Raw genomic sequence first — 19062 nt, forward strand, 5'->3', positions numbered from 1 at the left:
GGTACCACCAAACCACACCCCTAAAATAGTCTCTCACCCTGGCTCACGGGGCCTGATGTGATTTGGGTCCTATATGCCTTAGCCATCGGAACACATTCTCCTCCGTAACCTCCATCATGCCTGCCTCCTTTCTCACTCTTAAAGCAAAGCTCCTGATCCATATAGACAGATGGTCTTTCTCACAGCCCCACACAGAAAAGTCGTCCCCTCAGGACTTAGCCGGAAGGGCTCCCCTCTCCAAGGCCCTCCCCAACCACCAACACAGAAGGAAACTGTCTCTCTACCCCATCACTCTCGACCACAGCACGAATCCTCTTCACTCTGTGACAACTGCACCGTCACAGGCCATCCGTTTCCACTCCAGGTTACAGCACTCAAGAGGTCAGGCCTTGCCTTTCTCCACCACAGCATAATCTCTCACCCAACACTGCCTGGCCAACTCCAGGGCTGAATATTAGTATGTCTGTATTGTAAATCACTTAATGACAATCTGTACTTATCAGCAAAGTCCCATAAAAGAGTATAGTTATCTACAAAATCTATGAAATATTCAAGGGCTAGAATTTCTTTTAATACCCCACAAAAAAATGTACTATATTATTACTCAAATAGTCAAAGCTTCCCAGGGGGGCGCTGAGAGTGTGACTCAGTGGTACAGCACTTGCCTAGCATGGGTGAGACTGTAGGTTTAATCTCCAGCATTGAAAAAAGAAAAGACTGGGTGCCCAAGGATGCCAGTTAGAAAGTCTGATGACTAGAACTTTAAACCAAGATGTTCCACCTTCAGAAATACTTTGAGATACTAATCCAAGCTCACAGGCCAAAAGTCAGGGTTAAAAGCCGAGAGCAACAGCCAAACCCAGCTGAGTACTGACCAGCAGGCACTGTGCTCAAAGAAGCATCAGGTTGGGTCAATTCTACCCTGAATTGAAATGAAGCCACCACCATGAAGGTGTTATTGCCAGAAAGATCAGGATTAGGCCCCTGAATGACAAACAGGATCTAAGCTCTCTTAAAAGTAGGGCATTGATAAGTTCCCCCCCCCCACTGACGTGGGAGGTCAATGCAATATGGAATATAACATATTTATTTACCAGAATATGAACTTACACACAAGCTGGGGAGTCAGAAGCGTGGCAGGCTTCCAGAGGAGAAGAGGAGAGCTTCCCTTTCTCTTTCACTTCCTTTTATCTTCACCTGTGCTAAATTTCCCTATCCCCGCCCTTATGGGGGGATAGCTTTGTGGGGCTCACCCCTACCCACCCCCTTGGGATGCAGGGAACCCTTTGGAAGAGGAGGTGGAAAGAGTGTAAGAACCGAGGGGAGAAAGGGCGCCAAGGAAACAAGGCACTCTAAATCATCAGGCTACGCACATGCATGAACTCACAGACTGAGGCAGCCTGCACAGGTCTGCACGGGTCTGCACCAGATGGGGTCCTAGACTCACACCCCTATCCCTAACTCAGAAGATATCTCCTATTGATCATCATTTGCAAATAAAGATTTGGCTTTCTCCAAGGGAGTTGTGAGACCAAAACAGAAAAATATATTCCTTGCAGGTTAAGAGTTCTATTTGCAGTTAAAAATAGGTTCCTGTTTGTCCTGTGTTTGTTTGACCCATTTGCACCGGATGTACTTGATCACATGTGGGTGGGAGGGCCGTGGGGAAGGAAATATGTCAGGATATATGCTTGCCCGATTGGAAATGTGGTGAATTGTGGATTTTACCTTTTTAAACCTCTGCAAAACATGACTTTTGGGGACCCAGGGGCGGACCTGGCCAGAGTCCATCTTCCTGGTCAGTATTTAATTAAACCTTGCTTCAAATCAGGTTTCAAATTGTGGCAGTGTCTTATTCTCACCCAGTAGGGTTAAAAGAGTCTCACTGGGAAACAAACTACTCTTAAGGGTAGGCTGCCTGCCCAGCAGTAGAAGGCCAACAGAAAACAAAGTCAACAGCATCTTTCCAGGCTCCTTGTTGTGTCAGGGCCTTTTTTATTTAAATAACATTTTTATTTTTTTAATTTATATTATTTTCCTCTTTTTTTTACCCCACAGGTCCTGGGCCTTTTTTTAATCATATTTTTATTTTTTTAATTTATATTATTTTCCTCTTTTTTACCCCACAGGTCCTTTGCATATGTATTACGGCTTCTAGTTTAGTGTTTTTGTTGGATTCCTGAGTGTGCAAATGAGTGAGTCTCTGTGTCTATATCTGTTTCTTGTGCCTTTCCTTGGGCTCATTTCCTTCTTTTTGTATTGTCCTGCTCTGATGTATTAGTTTTTGTCTTACCTTATTACATTATATTTTATTATTATCCTGATGGGAGATGTCATTCTGAAAATCTGTCTCTCTTATTGGTTGTTGAATAAAGCACTGTTGGCCAATAGGGATGCAAGATAGGTGGGACTAGGAGTCAAGGAGGATTCTGGGAAAGAGAGACAGAGTCAGACACCACGTAGGCTGCCAGAGTAAGAGGTCCAGACCCTTTTCTCCAGGAAGAGAAATACTTAGATTAACTTATGGGTTAAATACTTAAGTCAGAGCTAACCAGTAAGAAACAAGCAAACGGCCAACAGCTTCATAATTAATATAGTGTTTTGTGTGTTATTTGGGAACAGCAACTGTGGCAGGGCCCAGGATGATGGCGGGGGAAGGCAACACGTCACATTATCCCGTAGAAGTTACTGTAACTCTAATGAGACAGGAAGTGGGTAGATCTGGATAGGAAAGGAAGCAGGGAAGAGCTGAGCAGAGCAGAGTGAGGGTGTATTGTTTTGAATAAGCATGGTCCACATAAGCTCATAAGCTCATAAATTTGAATCTTGGCCACCAAGGAGTGGCCCTATTAGGTGGTATGGCCTTGTTGGAGTACGTGTGGACTTATGGAGGAAGAGTGTTACTGGGGTAGTCTTGGAGGTTTCAAGGTTCCTACTGCCTACAGACCCAGATGTAGAACTTTTAGCTACCTCTTCAGCATCATGTCTGCATACATGCCACCATGTTCCCCACCATGACAATGGACTAAACCTCTGAACTGTAAGCCAGTTTCAATTAAATGTTTTCCTTTATAAGAGTTGCTGTAGTCATGGTGTCTCTTCACAGCAATAGAATATAGAGTAAGGCAAGGATCCAACACCTCTAGACATATGTGTATGGACATGCCCATACACATAATAGTTTTTTAATTAAAAAAAACTTTAAGAAAAGAGCAAAAGGAATCAAGCTTCCCATTATCACCTATACTTTTCTATTTTTAAAATCCATCCCAGGCTGTCGAGATGGCTCAGCAGGTAAAGAACTTGCCACATAAACCTGGTGGCCTGAGTCCAGTCCTCGGGACACATGAATAGTAGAAGGAGTTGTCCTGTGACCCCCACATGCCATGGCACACACACACCCCACACAAGCATAACATACACAAGCACGATGATAATAAATAAATAAATTCAAAACACCAAAATACATCTTCTTTGGTTCCTTTTCTGATTGATTCGCATCAATTAGAGTTAAGTTTTCAAGAAATGAGGACTGTAGTTTCTAACTATAAAAGTGGAGGCCAACATGATATAATATGTCATACTAAATATGTCATTCATTCATTTGTCTCCTTCATTTAGTACACCTTCATCTGGGGCTGGTGAAATGTCTCAGCTTGTGCTCACCACGTTAGCCTGGCAGCCTGAGTTCCAACCCCAGAACCCACCTAAAGGTGGAAGGAGAGAACCAAGTATAAAAGTTGTCCTCCTACTTCTACAGTTATGTTATAGCATGCTTGCGCCACAGTCACACACACACACACACACACACACACACTCACTAATAATAATAATAATAATTTTTCTAATTTTTAAAAAGACATGGCCTTGACTTTCAAAGAGCGTATGTTGGTATGTGACTTGATGGAATTTAGAATCACCATGGAAGATGGGATCTCCGGGCACGCCTGTGAGAGACCATCTAGAGCAGGCAGATTAAAGTGAGATGGATGTGGGCTGGGGATCTGGGCTGAATAAAAAGGAGAAAGCAAGCTAAGCATGAAGACTCATTGCTTTCTAACTGTGCATGCACTATGACCCACCTCCTCATGCTCCTGCCACCACACCGTCCCTGCCGTGATGAACTGTGCCCCTGGAACTCTGAGATAAAACAAACCTTTTGCTGCATAAGTTGCTTCCATAAGGGATTTTGTTGCAGCAACAAAACAAGTAACTAACACAAGTAGGTAAGAATCTAGAACACACTAACACTGCCTTCTAGATGCATGGGGGAAGTGTGCCTAAAGAAAAACGCTTAATGCCAGGCATGGTAGTGTGAGTTTATAATCCCAACACACAGCAAACAGGCAGGTCAATGTGAGTTTGAGGACAGGCAGGGAAATATACTGAGAACTCCCCACATCGCAAAAAGAAAGGGGAGGGGACTTAAATATTGTCTTATCTGCCCACAGCAATAAACCACTTAAACACAGCAACTGGAGTTAAGCTGCCATCTTTGAAACCAGAAGTAGCTAAGCCCACCAATATCCACTTCTGAAGACTCACTATGAAATGGTGTTTCTGTGAGTGGGCCATCTAGTCAGCCCGACCGATGGAAGTCCATGAGGTTGTATGGGTGGACACAGCTGCCCAGTCTGTCTCTTCTGGACACAGGAAACTACTCACGTGGCACACTGCTCCTGAGCCCACTGCAAAAGAGCCTTCTTTGCAGACAGCTGCCACCTTGCTTGAGCTTGCGTTTTGGAGGACTTCTTAGCAGGAGGACTCGAGGTAGGAGATGAGTCAGCAGCACTCACAACCTCCAGGGAAGGTTGATTGTCATCACAAGACAGCATCCGAGCAAGCTCCTCAATCTGGGGAGAGCACAATTGTTAACAAGCACGTTAGTGTATGCTACTCAAAGCATCTAAAAAGCATTCTCTAGCAGTGGCAACGTATTCTGGTTGAAATGAACTCTAAAAATGACAGTGTCAGCAGTTGACATTTGGGACTACAATTAGGCTTTCCTTCAGTCTGGACAAGGATGATCCTGCACCTGGCCCCGGAATGGCATCCAACAGAGGGCAAGCATCCATTCATCCCCTAAAGATCCCACTGAGTGGTACCAGTGCTGATGGACTCAACTGAAAAGAACCAAGGGGGATCCTAGTCAAGCACATTTAGAGACTGGACAGATGGGAAGGCATCTCCTTCCATGACAAAGCATTAGGAACAAAAGCACACAGAAGAAAGAGAGAGAGACAGAGAGAGAGAAAGACAGGCATGGCCCCAAATAGAAAATAAAATCAGCATTAAAAACATGAAAAAGATGGGCCAGTAAAATAGATGAATAGGTAAAGACACTTGCTGCAAAAACTGGGAAACCTGAGCTCAAGTCCCAGAATCCCAAAAAAGGTGGAAGAAGCAACTCCATAAAAGTATCTGCTGACCTCCACACGCAAGCCATGGTGTATACCCACAAACACACATGCAATACATGCTAATAATAAATAAATCCCTTTTCTTTTTCTGAGATTTATTTATGTTCAGGAACAATTTGCTTGTGTGTGTGTGTGTGTGTGTGTGTGTGTGTGTGTGTGTGTGTGTGTGTGTGTGCGCGCGTGCGCACATGTATGTATATATATGCACCACAGGTGTGTGTAGTACCTACGATGCCCAGAAGAGAGCATCAGATCCCATGGGTACTGGAGTTACCGATGGCAATGTGGGTGATGGGAACCAAATGTCTGCAAGAGCATCAAGTGCTACTAACCACTGAGATATCCCTCCCGTCCCCATCAAGAAAACCCCTTTAACCCTTTTTAAAAAGAACATGAAAAGTGCTGGAGAAATGGCTCAGCAGTTAATAGTAAGTACCTTTCAAAGGACCTTAGATGGATCCCAGTTTCCCCACCCATGTAGAACAGCTCACAGTATCACAATGACCAGTAACTCCAGCTCTAGGGAACCCAATGCCTCTGGTCCATTCAGGCACCAGCTCTCTCTCTCTCTCTCTCTCTCTCTCTCTCTCTCTCTCTCTCTCTCTCTCTCTCTCTCTCTCTCTCTCTCTCTCTCCTCTCTCTCTTTCTCTCTCTCTCTCTCTCCCTCCCCATCTGTCCCTTCCCTCCCTCATTTTCTCCTCCCTCTCTCTCCTCTGCCAAGAAAATGAACGTGTGTCAGAAGTGGAATGGTGAATACGTGTGATGCTATATATAAGAAGGGCAATGAAAGAAACCTTGTCACAATCAATGAAGCTAAGTGAATTAAGTCAGACACAAGGGGGTATGTGGGAACTACAGAGGTAAACTTATAATTCTGTCTCTATGGAATTAGCAATGCTAAGCTGCCTCCCGACAGGGCTCAAAGGGTGAGCACCTTTAGGAAAAGAAGGACCAGAGTGCCATCAGGATTGTCTCTTAGGTGGCGATAATACGAGCATGCTTAACTTATGGAAACTCACAGCACTTTACATGTGAATTTGCATATCTTTCTCTGTGTGTCTTAGACTTCAATAAATTGACTTAAAACAGTATAACAAGCCAATTTTTTTACAAGCCAATTTTTTAAACTTTCAAACAGCAAATCCTGCATCACAGTTCTAAGAATTTGGCCCATGAATTATTACAGTTGCACACAACGGTTTTATATAAGAATATAACTGAAGTTACTTACAGTCAGAAGTAACTCTGAGCATTCTGGATGTCATTAATGAGACAGAGTACTTTACAACCAATGCCACACATCTCTGAATATACATATAAAAGTTACAGAGATGTTCACTAGAACAGTTTGGAACAGTACGGTGATGAGAACAGTATGGTGACGGTTAAGATACTGTGCTTCAGTATCCAAGGGGATTGGCCCCCTTCAGGTGCTGCACATGCTCAAGTCCCTTATAGTATGTGACATATTCTTTGCATATGACCTATGCAAATCCCCTGCCTCATAGTCATCTCTGAGTTCCCCACAATGTGTACGACATGATGTAAATGCTATGAAAATCGTTGTTAGGCCACGTAATGCAATAATACCAAGAAAAAAAGATTTACATGCATTTAGTTCAACTAGAAACATTTTTTCAGAATTATCCTCAATCCTTGGTTGATATAATCTACTTAATGCAGACCCATATATGACTATATATTAATTTCTGCTGAATACATAAAGATTGGATACAAAATTATTCTCAGTTTCTGTGAAGGGTGGATTTGCATTTATTTTCTATTACCTATATTGGAAAATTTAATTATACTTAAAATAAATAAAAAGATATGGGGATGGGAATAAACAACTACAACTTATCCAAAATTTTTAAATTTTATTTTGTGATGTGAGTTTTTGGCTTGCATATATGTCTATGTGTCAAACTCATGCCTGGTGCCCATGGAGGTCAGAAAGGGGCACTGTATCCCCCTGGAAATGGAGTTATAGATGGTTATAAAATGACATTTGGATTCTGGGAATCAAACCCAAGTCCTCTGAAAGAGCAGCAAGGGATATTAACCACTGAACCATCTCTCCAGCCCCAAACTATTCAGTCTTAACATCTTACCATATTTGGTCCTGCTTTTGTCTCCAATTCCACTTTCCTCCTCTCCCAGAGGAAAAGCTACACTCCCAAATTTAGTTCTCATCATCAACAAACATATTATTTTGTTCTAGTTACAAATGCACGCAATCCAGAAAAATATCCAAATTTTATAACAATTAGTTGGGCAACTTTCTAGATCTTTCTAAAGTAAACAGTTGTTGCCCAATACATACATAATTATATAGTATTTTTAAAGCAACAACTGGCACTGTGACGGTTAATTCAGGATGGGACAGCAAACACTGGACACTCACAGTCCAAATGGGAAGCAGCAGCAAAATGGAGAAAGGCCTGCCACATGTCTTCTTTGATTTAAATGAAATTTGGGCTGTGATTAAAATCCAAACAGGGATTCATATAAACAAATAAATACTTTGAGAGTCAAAGCGCCCTGAGAAGCCTAGATTTGCAGCTTATTCCAATGAGATCTCAACCAGCGAGAAGGGTTTTCAGCCTGAACGAGTCACGTGGTTTAACAGAAAGCAAATCAGCGCTCTGCAGACATCCTTCCGCTCTGCCTCCAGAAAAGTCTTCCCACACAGTGTCTCTCACCAATTCAAAGGAAAAATAAACAGCTTTCTTTCCTAGCCTGTGGGCCTGTCACTGTTGCTCTCTGATACCCTCCTGGGAGGGTGTGGGGCACTCAATTCCACAGAAATTCCTAGGATCCCAGGGGCTACTTCACTTACTGTTTTTGTTTTTGTCTGTGACAGGGCCTTACTCTGTAATCCAGTCTGACCTGAAACTCACTTGGTAGCTCAGGCTGACCTTGGACTCCTAGCAATCTTCCAGCGGTGGCCTTCCAAAGCTGAGAGTACAGGAGTGAGCCAACATACCTAGTCACTTGTCTTCCTTTGGGGGGCCAGATTCATCAGCCTCTGTATCAGGGAGCCACGGTGCCCGTTTACAGTGCCAGGAGGAAGGAGTGGGGACAGATGACAAAGAAAGCTTAAGAGAAAGACCGCGGCTTTCCTGAACAACCCACAGTGAGGCAGAGGATGTCACCTACTAAGGACTCCAACCACACCCAAACATCAGGAGGGACAGGAAGCGCTCAGAGGAAACAGTGGCAGATAAAGGACAACGCTGTGAAAACAGAGCACCTGTCTATTCAAAGTTTTACCTTCTCAGCTCTGGCAGATGTTTAGTAAAATTCTGCTGTTCAAAAGTGTACCAAAAACCAGGTCTGGAGTCATCTTAAAAGGTCACATCTCAGATGAGTGACAAATGCCACCAAACACCAACATTTGAGTCTTTAATTTGGTATTTAATAGAAGACACGCTTGGTGGTATACACCATTAATCCAGGCACTTGGAAGACAGAAGCAGGTGATTTCTGTGAGTTTGGGCAGCCTGATCTACACAGAGAGTTCCAGACTAGCCAGGGCTACATAGTGAAGCCCTGTCTTGAAAACAAATAAAAAACTATACATACGCATGTATATAAGTGTATAAATACAAATATATATTATATATACACATGTGTATATATAACATATAAATATATTACACACAAATATTGCGAAAGCAGCCTTTCCTATATGCTTTCTACTTGTTGGGGATTTCAAGCCCTGTTTACAGAAGATGCTCTGGACTGAATGGCATCATGTCACACCTGCTGTGTCTTGCCTCCTAACATGTACATTGGACTAGTAACATCCCTATCACCAAGATGCTTACGTGAAAGTGCAGTATGATGGTCCAAATCAGGCCAAGAATGATGGATGGGTTTCCTTCTACAATATCAGCAACGTGGATATTGATTAGCTTGATCTGCAAACAGAGGAGCACAGGTTAGAGGGAGCGAGCTTCCCCCTGACCAGTGCCCCCGGCGAACCTGCAGGTGTGATGCATACTCACCGATCGGTTTTTCAGGAATGTCAGGGCATGTTCTATGTTGATCCTACACTGGAATGTATTAGATCCTTTATCCCGAGGCTAAAGATTCAAGCACACACATTCCTCAGAGACATGAAGTAATTTTTAAAAACAAAACCAACCCCGTGTCCTGGTGCCATTTGGAAGTCTTACCAGCTGCTGTCCTGAGAGAACTTCTAACAGGTCCAGGAGGACATGCCCCTTCTTAATGTCTGAGAATAAGTCCGATATAACTGAGGGAGGTGTGTGCTGTCAAAGGAAACAAGGAAAATAACCTGTAAATGCCCCCCAAACACCACTAAGCATCTCCTAAGTGGGCTTTGTGGCTAAGAGTCAGCAGAAATCACCTTAAGAGAACGGCGCAGTGCTCACAAGTTACACCACAGAGCATGGTAAGACAGGCAGCCCGACTCATCTCGTGGCATATCCCCAGTCACACAATGCTTTCTGTGCATGGACTACAAAGACACTCAGAATCAGGCCATAGTGACTCCTTGGGAGCAGGCTGCCTGGCTGAGGATGTGTCTCCCTTTGGTCAGAATGACATGCATTGTGTGGGCGGGGCAGAGGGGGCGGGCAGAGGGTGAGAACCAGACATCCAGGTTGTCTGAGGCTCTCAGCATCACTGAGACACGGGATGCAGTGGTATTTGGATTGAGGCCCCTAGGTCCAGACTAGATTTGTGTCCCAGAAGACTCCCTTGCCAAATGTGTGACCAGGGTCTAGTCACAGGCCTTCTTTGTGGAGGGTCACACTCTCTCTCACATAGTGACACTATGGAATCATTTAGAAATCATCTGGAAGGCTAGCAAAGTGGAATAAACCTGAAATCCTAGCACTGGAAGGCAGAGGCAGGAGGATAGCCAAAAATTCAAGGCCTATTGGGTCTACATAGTAACTTTCAGGCCAGCCAGAGTTATATAGCAAGACTCAAGTCTCAAAAAAAAAAAAAAAAGGAAATGTGGGTAGAGAGATGGCTTAGCATTTAAAAGCACATACTGCTCTTACAAAGAACCCAAGTTCAGTTCCCAGCACCAATATTTAGCTTCTCGAAGTACAGCAACAGAGGATCTGATAACCACCTCAGCAGGCCTCTATGGACACCTGTATGCATGGGTATATGCACACACAAAAATAAATAAATAAAATGAAAATACTCATAGGGGTTTTGTCTGATCTTGGAAGCGAGACAGGGTTGGGATTGATTAGTACCTAGATAGGAGAGATACCAGGCATGCTGATAAAACAGAGCACTGAATTAAAATTCCTTTATTAAAATGAGAGAGAGAGAGAGAGAGAGAGAGAGAGAGAGAGAGAGAGAGAGAGAGAGAGAGAGAGAGAGAACAATCACAGGGGATTCAAGAATATAGCCCAATGGTAGGCGCTTGCCTCAAATATGACTTAGCCTTGAATTTACTGCCAAGCAGAAGAGCAGAAAGCAAATGTGAGCTGGGTGGTATTCCTTCTATAGTCACAGTTACAGGGAACTAAGGAAGGTGGTCACTCAGATCTAGGTGTTCAAGACCAGCCAGAAAAACTTAGGACAATCTCATCTCAAAAACTAAAATGTAAAAAAGTAGTGAAAGGAAATTGAAAATAAATGCTGGTCCATCGTGTACTGTTTAATAAGATAAGATTTCAAGGCAGCAGATGTCATGCGCATTTGTCATCATCACATGTAACAAGATTAGGGTGGTGTCTAGCACACGTCACTGAATTCAGACAAATACCACTCTAAATATTTTAATGGTGCTGTCCAGATCCTACACAGGTACCTTTTCCTTGTTCCAGAAAATAACCAATAAATCAGGACACCAGAGTGAACACCAACACATTCTCTTATAAGAAGGCATTCCATGACGTTCCACGTGTCATCGCTGCAGCTTGTTTTGCTAAGGTGTCCATCTGTTTGTTGCTAGAAGGGTCTCACGTAGCCCAAGCTGGCCTGGAACTCACTACATAGTCAAGGCTGGTCTTGAGTCCCCGAGCCTCCTGCCTCCAGCTCCCAGGAGCTAGAATTGCAGGCCTCAGCCACCCTGGGGTAAGAGCTGCAGGAGTAGGGACGCCACAGCTGTCTTTCCAGGTAACGCCACCCTTGTACTCACCTTTGCCAACTGCGAGTTTATCCAGCAGGTGAAGGTTTTCTTCTGTGTGTCTTCCTGCTCAGCTAGGAAAGAAGAAACAGCAGTGGTCACAACACGAGAAGTCGGGGACTCCTTCTGAACCCACAGATTAAAGTCACGGATTGGCTGACAAGACATGGTTTTTAATACTTTTTTACTAACAAAGAAACTCAGATTTTCCACAGTTTTGTACTGTTCGAGGAACTGTAAAGAATGAGATGTATCCCTAGCCTCCAGCTCTGAATCATTCTGGGATGTCTGAAGATGCTTAAAGGTTCAGTGAGACCCTTACAGTTTGGCCTTGACACCTTACCAAGCAAATTGATCATGCACAATGCTTCGCTATTGAGTAAACCATAAAAAAGACCTGGGTTTGAATCCTGTTTGCACGACTGAGTGGCTATGTGACCTCATGTAACAAGCACTCACCAAATGGAGGTTGTTTGAGAGGCAAATGATTCACCTAGTGTGCTTGGCACAGACCGAGACATAGTAAACACATAAGCCATGTTCTCACTAACTGGGAGGGAGCTGGGGCTGGGGATAGACTGAACACTAGAATCTAGCCCTGGTTCCTTCCATGTAGATTCCCTCTGTGTCAAGCAGACACCCTCCATTCTATGGGCTGAGCACACAAGCACTGAGTCTCCCCACCCTCTTCACCTGATGATCGGGTATAAGCACAAGCCAGGACATCCGTTTCCGCCTCTGCTCAATGCTCACAATGACCACCACATCACACATCACTTTTAACCCTACTGCTATCAGTCAACATGCAGACACGCACATGCATAAACACACACATGTTCTCCGGCTTCCATCATGCATGGTCATGTGACAGCCCTCTGATTATCTCTCTCAACTCGGTCTAATGCATCTCTTCTCTGAACATCACTCCCCAGCCTTGTGCTCTCTCCGTCTGGTGCCCAGCTCTAAGGACTCCACCAGTAATTCCAAGCCACAATTCTGCCAGCTTCTCATTGGCCCTCACACCCTCCGTGTCATCCTTATGCCTTCCTGTCATCTTTATCCACCCCAGATGCTAAATGAGATGATCAGCTGTCATTAGCACTCACACATCGCCTCATTTGTCCTGTATTTTCTTGGCACTTTGTGAGTTTTCTCCATGCACCTCATCCTATATGCAGACTGATGACTGAGGCCATTGCAAACCCCACAGTGGTGTTTGAATAAGGATGGCCCCCACAGGCTCATGTATCTAAATGCTTGGTCCCCAGTTGGTAGAACTATTTGGGAAGGATTAGGAGGTGTGGCCTTGTTGGAGGATGTGTGTCACTGGGGTTGGGCTTTGAGGTTTCAAGATCCCGTGTCGTTCCCAGTTAGCTCTCTGCCTTATGCTTGTGGATCAGATGGAAACTCACACCAGCACCATGCCTGCCTGCCTGCAGCCATGCTACCCACCATAATGGTCTGATGGTCATAGACTCACTCTCTCAAACTGTAAATCCCCAATAAACTCTTTCTTCTATAAGTGGTTTTAGTCATGGTGTTCTGTCACATCAATAGACAAGTAACTAAGACACCCACCAATGATAATCAGTCTAACCAGCACCCACTGGTACCCTCAATGCCACCCAATAGTCACAATGGATACCTCTCTCCTAGCAGTGGACAGATGCATGGCAATTTCACATTTCCTTCTTCAAACATACAAAGCCTCTTCCCGACTCTTAAGTCTCTGCTAAGACCTTTCTTTGTTGTTGTTCATGCTCATTAGTGTTAACTACCAACTTAACACAACCTAGAATCACTTGGGGGGAAAAGTCTTAATGAGGAATTGTCTAGATCAGGTTAGCATGTCCACAGGGTATTGTACTGGGTGTTCTCTGATACAGGAAGACCCAGCCTACTCCGGGCAGCAACATTCCTTATGAAGGGAATCTGAACCACATAAGAAAGGAGGAAGCTAGAAGCAAACAAGGATGTATTTTCTCTCCTCGATCTTGACTATGGGCATGATGTGACTAGCTGCCTTAATTCCTTGCTTGGTTTCTCTGAAATAATGGATAGCAAGCCAAATAAAACCTTTCTTCTGCTTTTTTCTGGGGTGTGGGGAGCAGGATACTTTATCACAGCAACAGAAATGAAACTAGAACATTGCTTTCTTTGTTTTTGTTTGTTTGTCTTTTGCTTTTTTTTTTTTAGGAAGCATCTCAAGAAGCTCAGACTAGCCTCAAATTCACTGTGTATCTGAGAATAACCTTGGACTCCTGATCTTCTGCCTTCAACTTGCAAGTGCTAGAATTATAGGCATGCTCCAATACAACATCTGGTTTATACAGTGCTGGGGATTTAACACAGGACTTCACGCATACTAGGCAAACATTCTATCAACTAAGTTACAGCCCCAGCCCAAGAGACCCACAATCTCACCTAACAACCTCTAAAATACTGGTATACATCAACTATCCTTGCTCAGATCAAAGTCGACTCTCCTCTAGTTCATTAGTTCTTATCTCTTTTGCCTACTTGAGAACCTTTTCCTCTCTTCTATTGCCCCACTCTTGAGCCATTTCCATCAGGATAAATGCATGCTGTTAATTCTCCCTCTGAAAATAAAAGGGCAACCTCCTTAAGCACGTGCTACTCATCAGCACTGCTCCATTTGTCTGCTCTCCCTGATAGAAAAGTCCCTCCAAAGGAACTTACACTACCTCCAGGTCCTCTCCTCACTCACTTTCAGCTAGCCCCACAGCAATCAGATCCTCACCATTCCACTGGCACTGCTTTCATCCAGGTCACCATGAGTCAGGAATATAAATGCTCCCCTCTCTCACTAAAGCCAATCATCTTCCTGGACCACCTCAAAACATCCGATATAGGGCGTGGTTATCTCCTACCCTCAGGACCTACACTTTTGTCTTCCTCCTCCATCACTGGCTGAATCACCTGTGCATCTCTCAGTTTCTACCTAATGCCTTGGGAAATCCTCTCAGGTCTATCTTCAAAACATTCTCTGGGGCAGGGTAGGGAGCTGAGTCAGTAAAGTGTTTGCCTTGTAAACATAAGGACCCTCGCTTTTCAGGCATGGTGCTACATGCTTGTAAGCCAGAGCTGAGGAGGCTGAGACTCCCTGAGGTTAGCTGGCAGCCAGTGAGACTCTGTCTCAAAACCGGTGAGCGGAGGAGGCATTTATACATACATGAACACACATGCATGCACAAAACATTCTAGTTATGTCTACTTTTTATTATCTCAATTACACTACCCTGGGCCAAGTCACCTCCACCTGGGCTACTGAGTCTTACAAGTGTGACACCAAATCTAGGACCTTAAAATGTGTTAAATTAATAAGCATGTGACTGAGAACCAGAAGAAGAGCTCCCCGGGTAAGTAGAGTCAGACAGAGCAAGTGTCTAGCACGTGTTGTGACTGACTATGGGTGCACTGAGATTCACTGTGTTTTGTTTTTGTTTTCTTCCCCCCAGACCCATTTTCAATTTTCTCTGCATTACCAGTTTAAGTCAGCTATCATTCAACCACTTACACCTTATAGGGCAGTCAATGATCGCTAGCTAAACTAAACTGGGTTCCAACAAGCCAACTGGGTTTTTCAGGGTTTTGAGAGTGAACGCTTTTTTGTTTGAATCTTATTTTACAGAGACGTTACAAGGGCCACAGTTTCATTACTAAGTCTCTCAGGATGCTTTCAGCATCTTTTCTCTCCTCAGCACCTTTCCTCTCCTATCAGTAGATGATAAATAACTTTAAACAAATGCCACAAAAAATGCACTTGGGAACTAACAAAAAGGTGCTAGAAAACAAGCTTTTATGATTCCTAGATGAAATTACATGTACACAGTGTACATTTGCCAAGCAGGAAGAGACTTGCCCTCCATAACTATAAAATAGACGTTCAAAATAAGATTTAAAGATGAAAACAAACAAACCTCTTCCTTATCCTCAAGGGAACAACAGAGTCTCCTGTTTAGGTGACAATGTGTGAAAAGGGAACCATGCAAGAGTATCACCACATCCAGGAGGATGCTGCATGACTCCAAGAATGTTGCAGGGGTGGAGAGAGAAGGGGATGTGCATGAAATAACCCTGCCAGTGAACCCTGGCCAGGGTTTAAGGTCCAGCAAGAGAGTCCTTGGAGTTTTAGTGCTCTGGGGACATCTGTAAATCTCAGTCATTTGATCTGTACCCCAATAAGAGGGGCTCTCGTTTCATGTTCACTCAACATTAAACAAAACAAACCTTGAGACTGAGTTTTCCCAGGCTGGGAAAACAGACACCAAAATCAGGGTTTACTGAGATGGCTGAAACCTGAGCAGCTGCTCTTATCGGAGGTTGGGACGAGCAATAACCCCTGACCGCAATGCACACACTTGAATGAAAACAATCCGACTGTTAGAAGGAAAGCTGGCTATCACTGTCCCCATTTACTTCAGCTCCGATAGAAGCAGGGGCCGGGAAAAAGAGGAGAGTCAGCAGCCACCCCCATGAGTGCACCCCTCCACAGAGAAGCAATGCGCGAAAGGAGCCTCCAGAGGGCTTGGAAAGCACTCTTTGGGGCTTTGTAAAACGTACTGTCCAAACAGAACAACTCTCTTCAACGGGGAAATCGGAGTTCTTTAAACACAGTAAGAACCCTTTACTTGATGGCAACGCCATCCCGGGTACATAGAACACCAAAACACCGCTGCTGGTGCTCCACGCCACGGATCCCTTAGCCCCCATTTCACAGGCTTTCATCCTGCCTTGCCCCCCGAAAAGCACTGTTAATTCTACAGGAACTAGAGCCAAGCAGCTCACCATGTGCCAGGAGATGTGACCTTTTGTTCTTTTAAAGGCTGACCCATGGGGGAACAAATAATTAAGAGCCACGTGCTTACCGCAACTTAATAAAAACCCTTCTTAGAATGGTGTCTAGAGAATAGGACCTTTTAAACAGCAGATGGCAGGGGTGGGGGAGGGGAGAAGAAATGAATGGAATAGTAGGATGACGTATTAAAATGGTGAATTTCTGTGAAAATGCTAAGAAACAGAAAATGCGAACTTATTTTGATTTTGGAGGCAAATGAAGAATGCAAGTTATACGCTCCGACATTAATGTAAGCTAAATGTCATGGTTATCATTCTCCAAAACTACTTGACTGAATGAAAATGGAGACAAAGATTTTTCTCTTGGTATCATTACCATGAAAATACATTTCACACCATGGTTTGCTTCAATTCAGTCTGCCTTTTGTGAGCTGGCAACAGCGTGCCCTTGGCTGGGAGGGAACTGAACTGAAAACAGATTGGGTAAAACTTCAGGGCACAGATTTTAAGTTAGTTACAAATGAGCTCATTATGAAGCTACCATGACTACTGGGTCTCAAAAGGTCCCAATGCCTTGTATAAATTCACCTGAGATGCTGACCTTAGGAGTCCTCCTCCCACAGTAGGTCCCAAAGCAGCGCCCCAAGGCCAGGACACCTCACACCTTTCTCTTCAGCCAAGAACCATGAAGACTGAAGTGTGACATCTCCTGGAGCAATCAATTAGTTGGACTGACTACTGCATTCAGCCCCAGATTTATTACTTTGATTTTTCATTCTCCTCATTAAACTCTTTGCATCACTTCTTAATTCCTCCCTGGATATATTCTAAGTTCCTAGGCTAACTTTCTCTACTAGAAATGCACCTCTAAGCCACTCTTTGTGTACATGCACATATGTATTGTAGGTTAGGATGCGTGCTGCATGTGTGTGTAGGCCAGAGGTTGACCTTAGGTGTCTTCCTCTAGTCTATTGTTGCAGAGGACCTGAGTTTGGTTCCCAGTACCTATATCAGACATGCTACTTAACATAAAAAGGTAGCCGCTACGCTGCATTGAAATGTGCCAAATTATAACCAAATACAGAAAGGACAGAAAATACATATACCCAATAAAAAGAATAGCATTGATGTGTGGGTGTTATTGAAGATGTTTGCTTCAGTGAGACAGAACAAATTGGTCTGAGGATGTAGTTCAGTTGGTTGAGTGCTTCTCCAGTATGCTCGAAGGCCCAGCACTACATAAACTAGATGTGGTACTGCATACTTAAAAGTCCCAGCACTAGGGAGGAAGAGGCAGGATGATCAAGGGTGCAAGATCACCCTCAGCTACATATGGAGTTTGATGCCAACCTGGGATTCATGAGATACTGCTTCAAAATAATGTAAAAATATAAATATAGGGGCTGGAGAGATGGCTCAGCAGTTAAGAACACTTCCAGAGGACCAGGGTTCAATTCCCAGCATCTACATGTCAGCTCACAACTGTCTGAAACTCCAGTTCCAGGGCACCAGATACCCTCATACAGATATACATGCAAGCAAAACACCAATGCACATAAGTACAAATATATATATATATATGTATTTAAAAACAAGTTATAAAACAGTGAGCTTAATATGATTTTATGTATATTTTTATGAGTATATTAAGGGATACAACCTAACACTGTTTCCAGATTACCTCCTGCAGCCTACTGTTGTTACATACCTTAAGCTTGTGGTTTCCCTCCTGCTCTGTGTAAAACCTGTGATGTTAAATAAACTTCCCTGTGTTTGCATTTCACCTTCCAGAGTTCTACACAGTGAAGATACACTCAAAACATTTGCTGGTTGAAAGACACAGTCAATATTACTAGAATCAAGGAGCAAACTTGTCGCTGTATAAGAGAAAGGGTCTTAGCCTGGCAGGGGGTGGTGCACGTCTTTAATCCCAGCACTCGTGAGGCAGAGGCAGGTGGATCTCTGTGAGTTCCAAGTCAGCCTGATCTACAAGTGAGTTTCAGGATAGCTAGGGCTGTTACATAGAAAAATCAAAGAGGAAAGAAGAAGAGAAGGGGGGAGAGAAGGAGGAGGAGGAGGAGGAGGAAGAAGAAGAAGAAGAAGAAGAAGAAGAAGAAGAAGAAGAAGAAGAAGAAGAAGAAGAAGAAGAAGAAGAAGAAGAAGAAGAAGAAGAGGAAGAGGAAGAGGAAGAGGAAGAGGAAGAGGAAGAGGAAGAGGAAGAGGAAGAAGAAGAAGAAGAAGAAGAAGAAGAAGAAGAAGAAGAAGAAGAAGAAGAAGAAGAAGAAGAAGAAGAAGAAAAGAGAAAGGGTCTTTATGTCAAGTTACCCCAGCCCTGTGTCTTTCCCAATTCTTATTTTAATAAGACCTAAAGGATTTCTTCCTCTAACAAAATGTTTCAAACAAAGCCATCCCTGGGGGCTTGGGAGATGGCCTAGTTGGTAGAGTACTTGCTATGCAAGCATGAAGACCTGACTGTGATACTCAGTGCCCACAAAAGCAAAGCCACCTGCAATTCCAGCACTGGACGCGGACAGTGGAGACTGGGGGATTCCTAGAGTTCCCTGGACAGCAAGCCAAGCCTGATCAGTGAGCCCCAGAGCCCAGGGAAAGATCAGTCTCAAAAAATAAGATAGATAAGAAAATAAAATAAGGTAGATGGCTCATGAGGCATGACACTAGAAGTTAACTTCTGGCCCACACTCT

At 43.8% G+C, this 19062-nt stretch overlaps 1 protein-coding gene across 6 annotated transcripts in view; it reads right to left on the reverse strand.

Annotated features, from left to right (window-relative positions):
* The window catches only part of Syne2 (spectrin repeat containing nuclear envelope protein 2), a 293751-nt gene that overhangs the window by 220493 nt on the left and 54196 nt on the right, over positions 1-19062 (reverse strand). For all 6 annotated transcript variants that reach the window (XM_040742909.1, XM_040742911.1, XM_040742910.1 and 3 more), the window contains exons 3-7: positions 11554-11615; positions 9602-9697; positions 9431-9508; positions 9251-9343; positions 4666-4853 (exon numbers count right to left, since the gene is read on the reverse strand). In XM_040742909.1, coding sequence (XP_040598843.1) covers positions 4666-4853; positions 9251-9343; positions 9431-9508; positions 9602-9697; positions 11554-11615 — 517 coding nt within the window. The remainder of the gene's footprint in view (positions 1-4665; positions 4854-9250; positions 9344-9430; positions 9509-9601; positions 9698-11553; positions 11616-19062) is intronic.

Source organism: Mesocricetus auratus, unplaced genomic scaffold (assembly GCF_017639785.1).
Source record: "Mesocricetus auratus isolate SY011 unplaced genomic scaffold, BCM_Maur_2.0 Super-Scaffold_15014, whole genome shotgun sequence".
Classification (NCBI taxonomy): domain Eukaryota; kingdom Metazoa; phylum Chordata; class Mammalia; order Rodentia; family Cricetidae; genus Mesocricetus; species Mesocricetus auratus.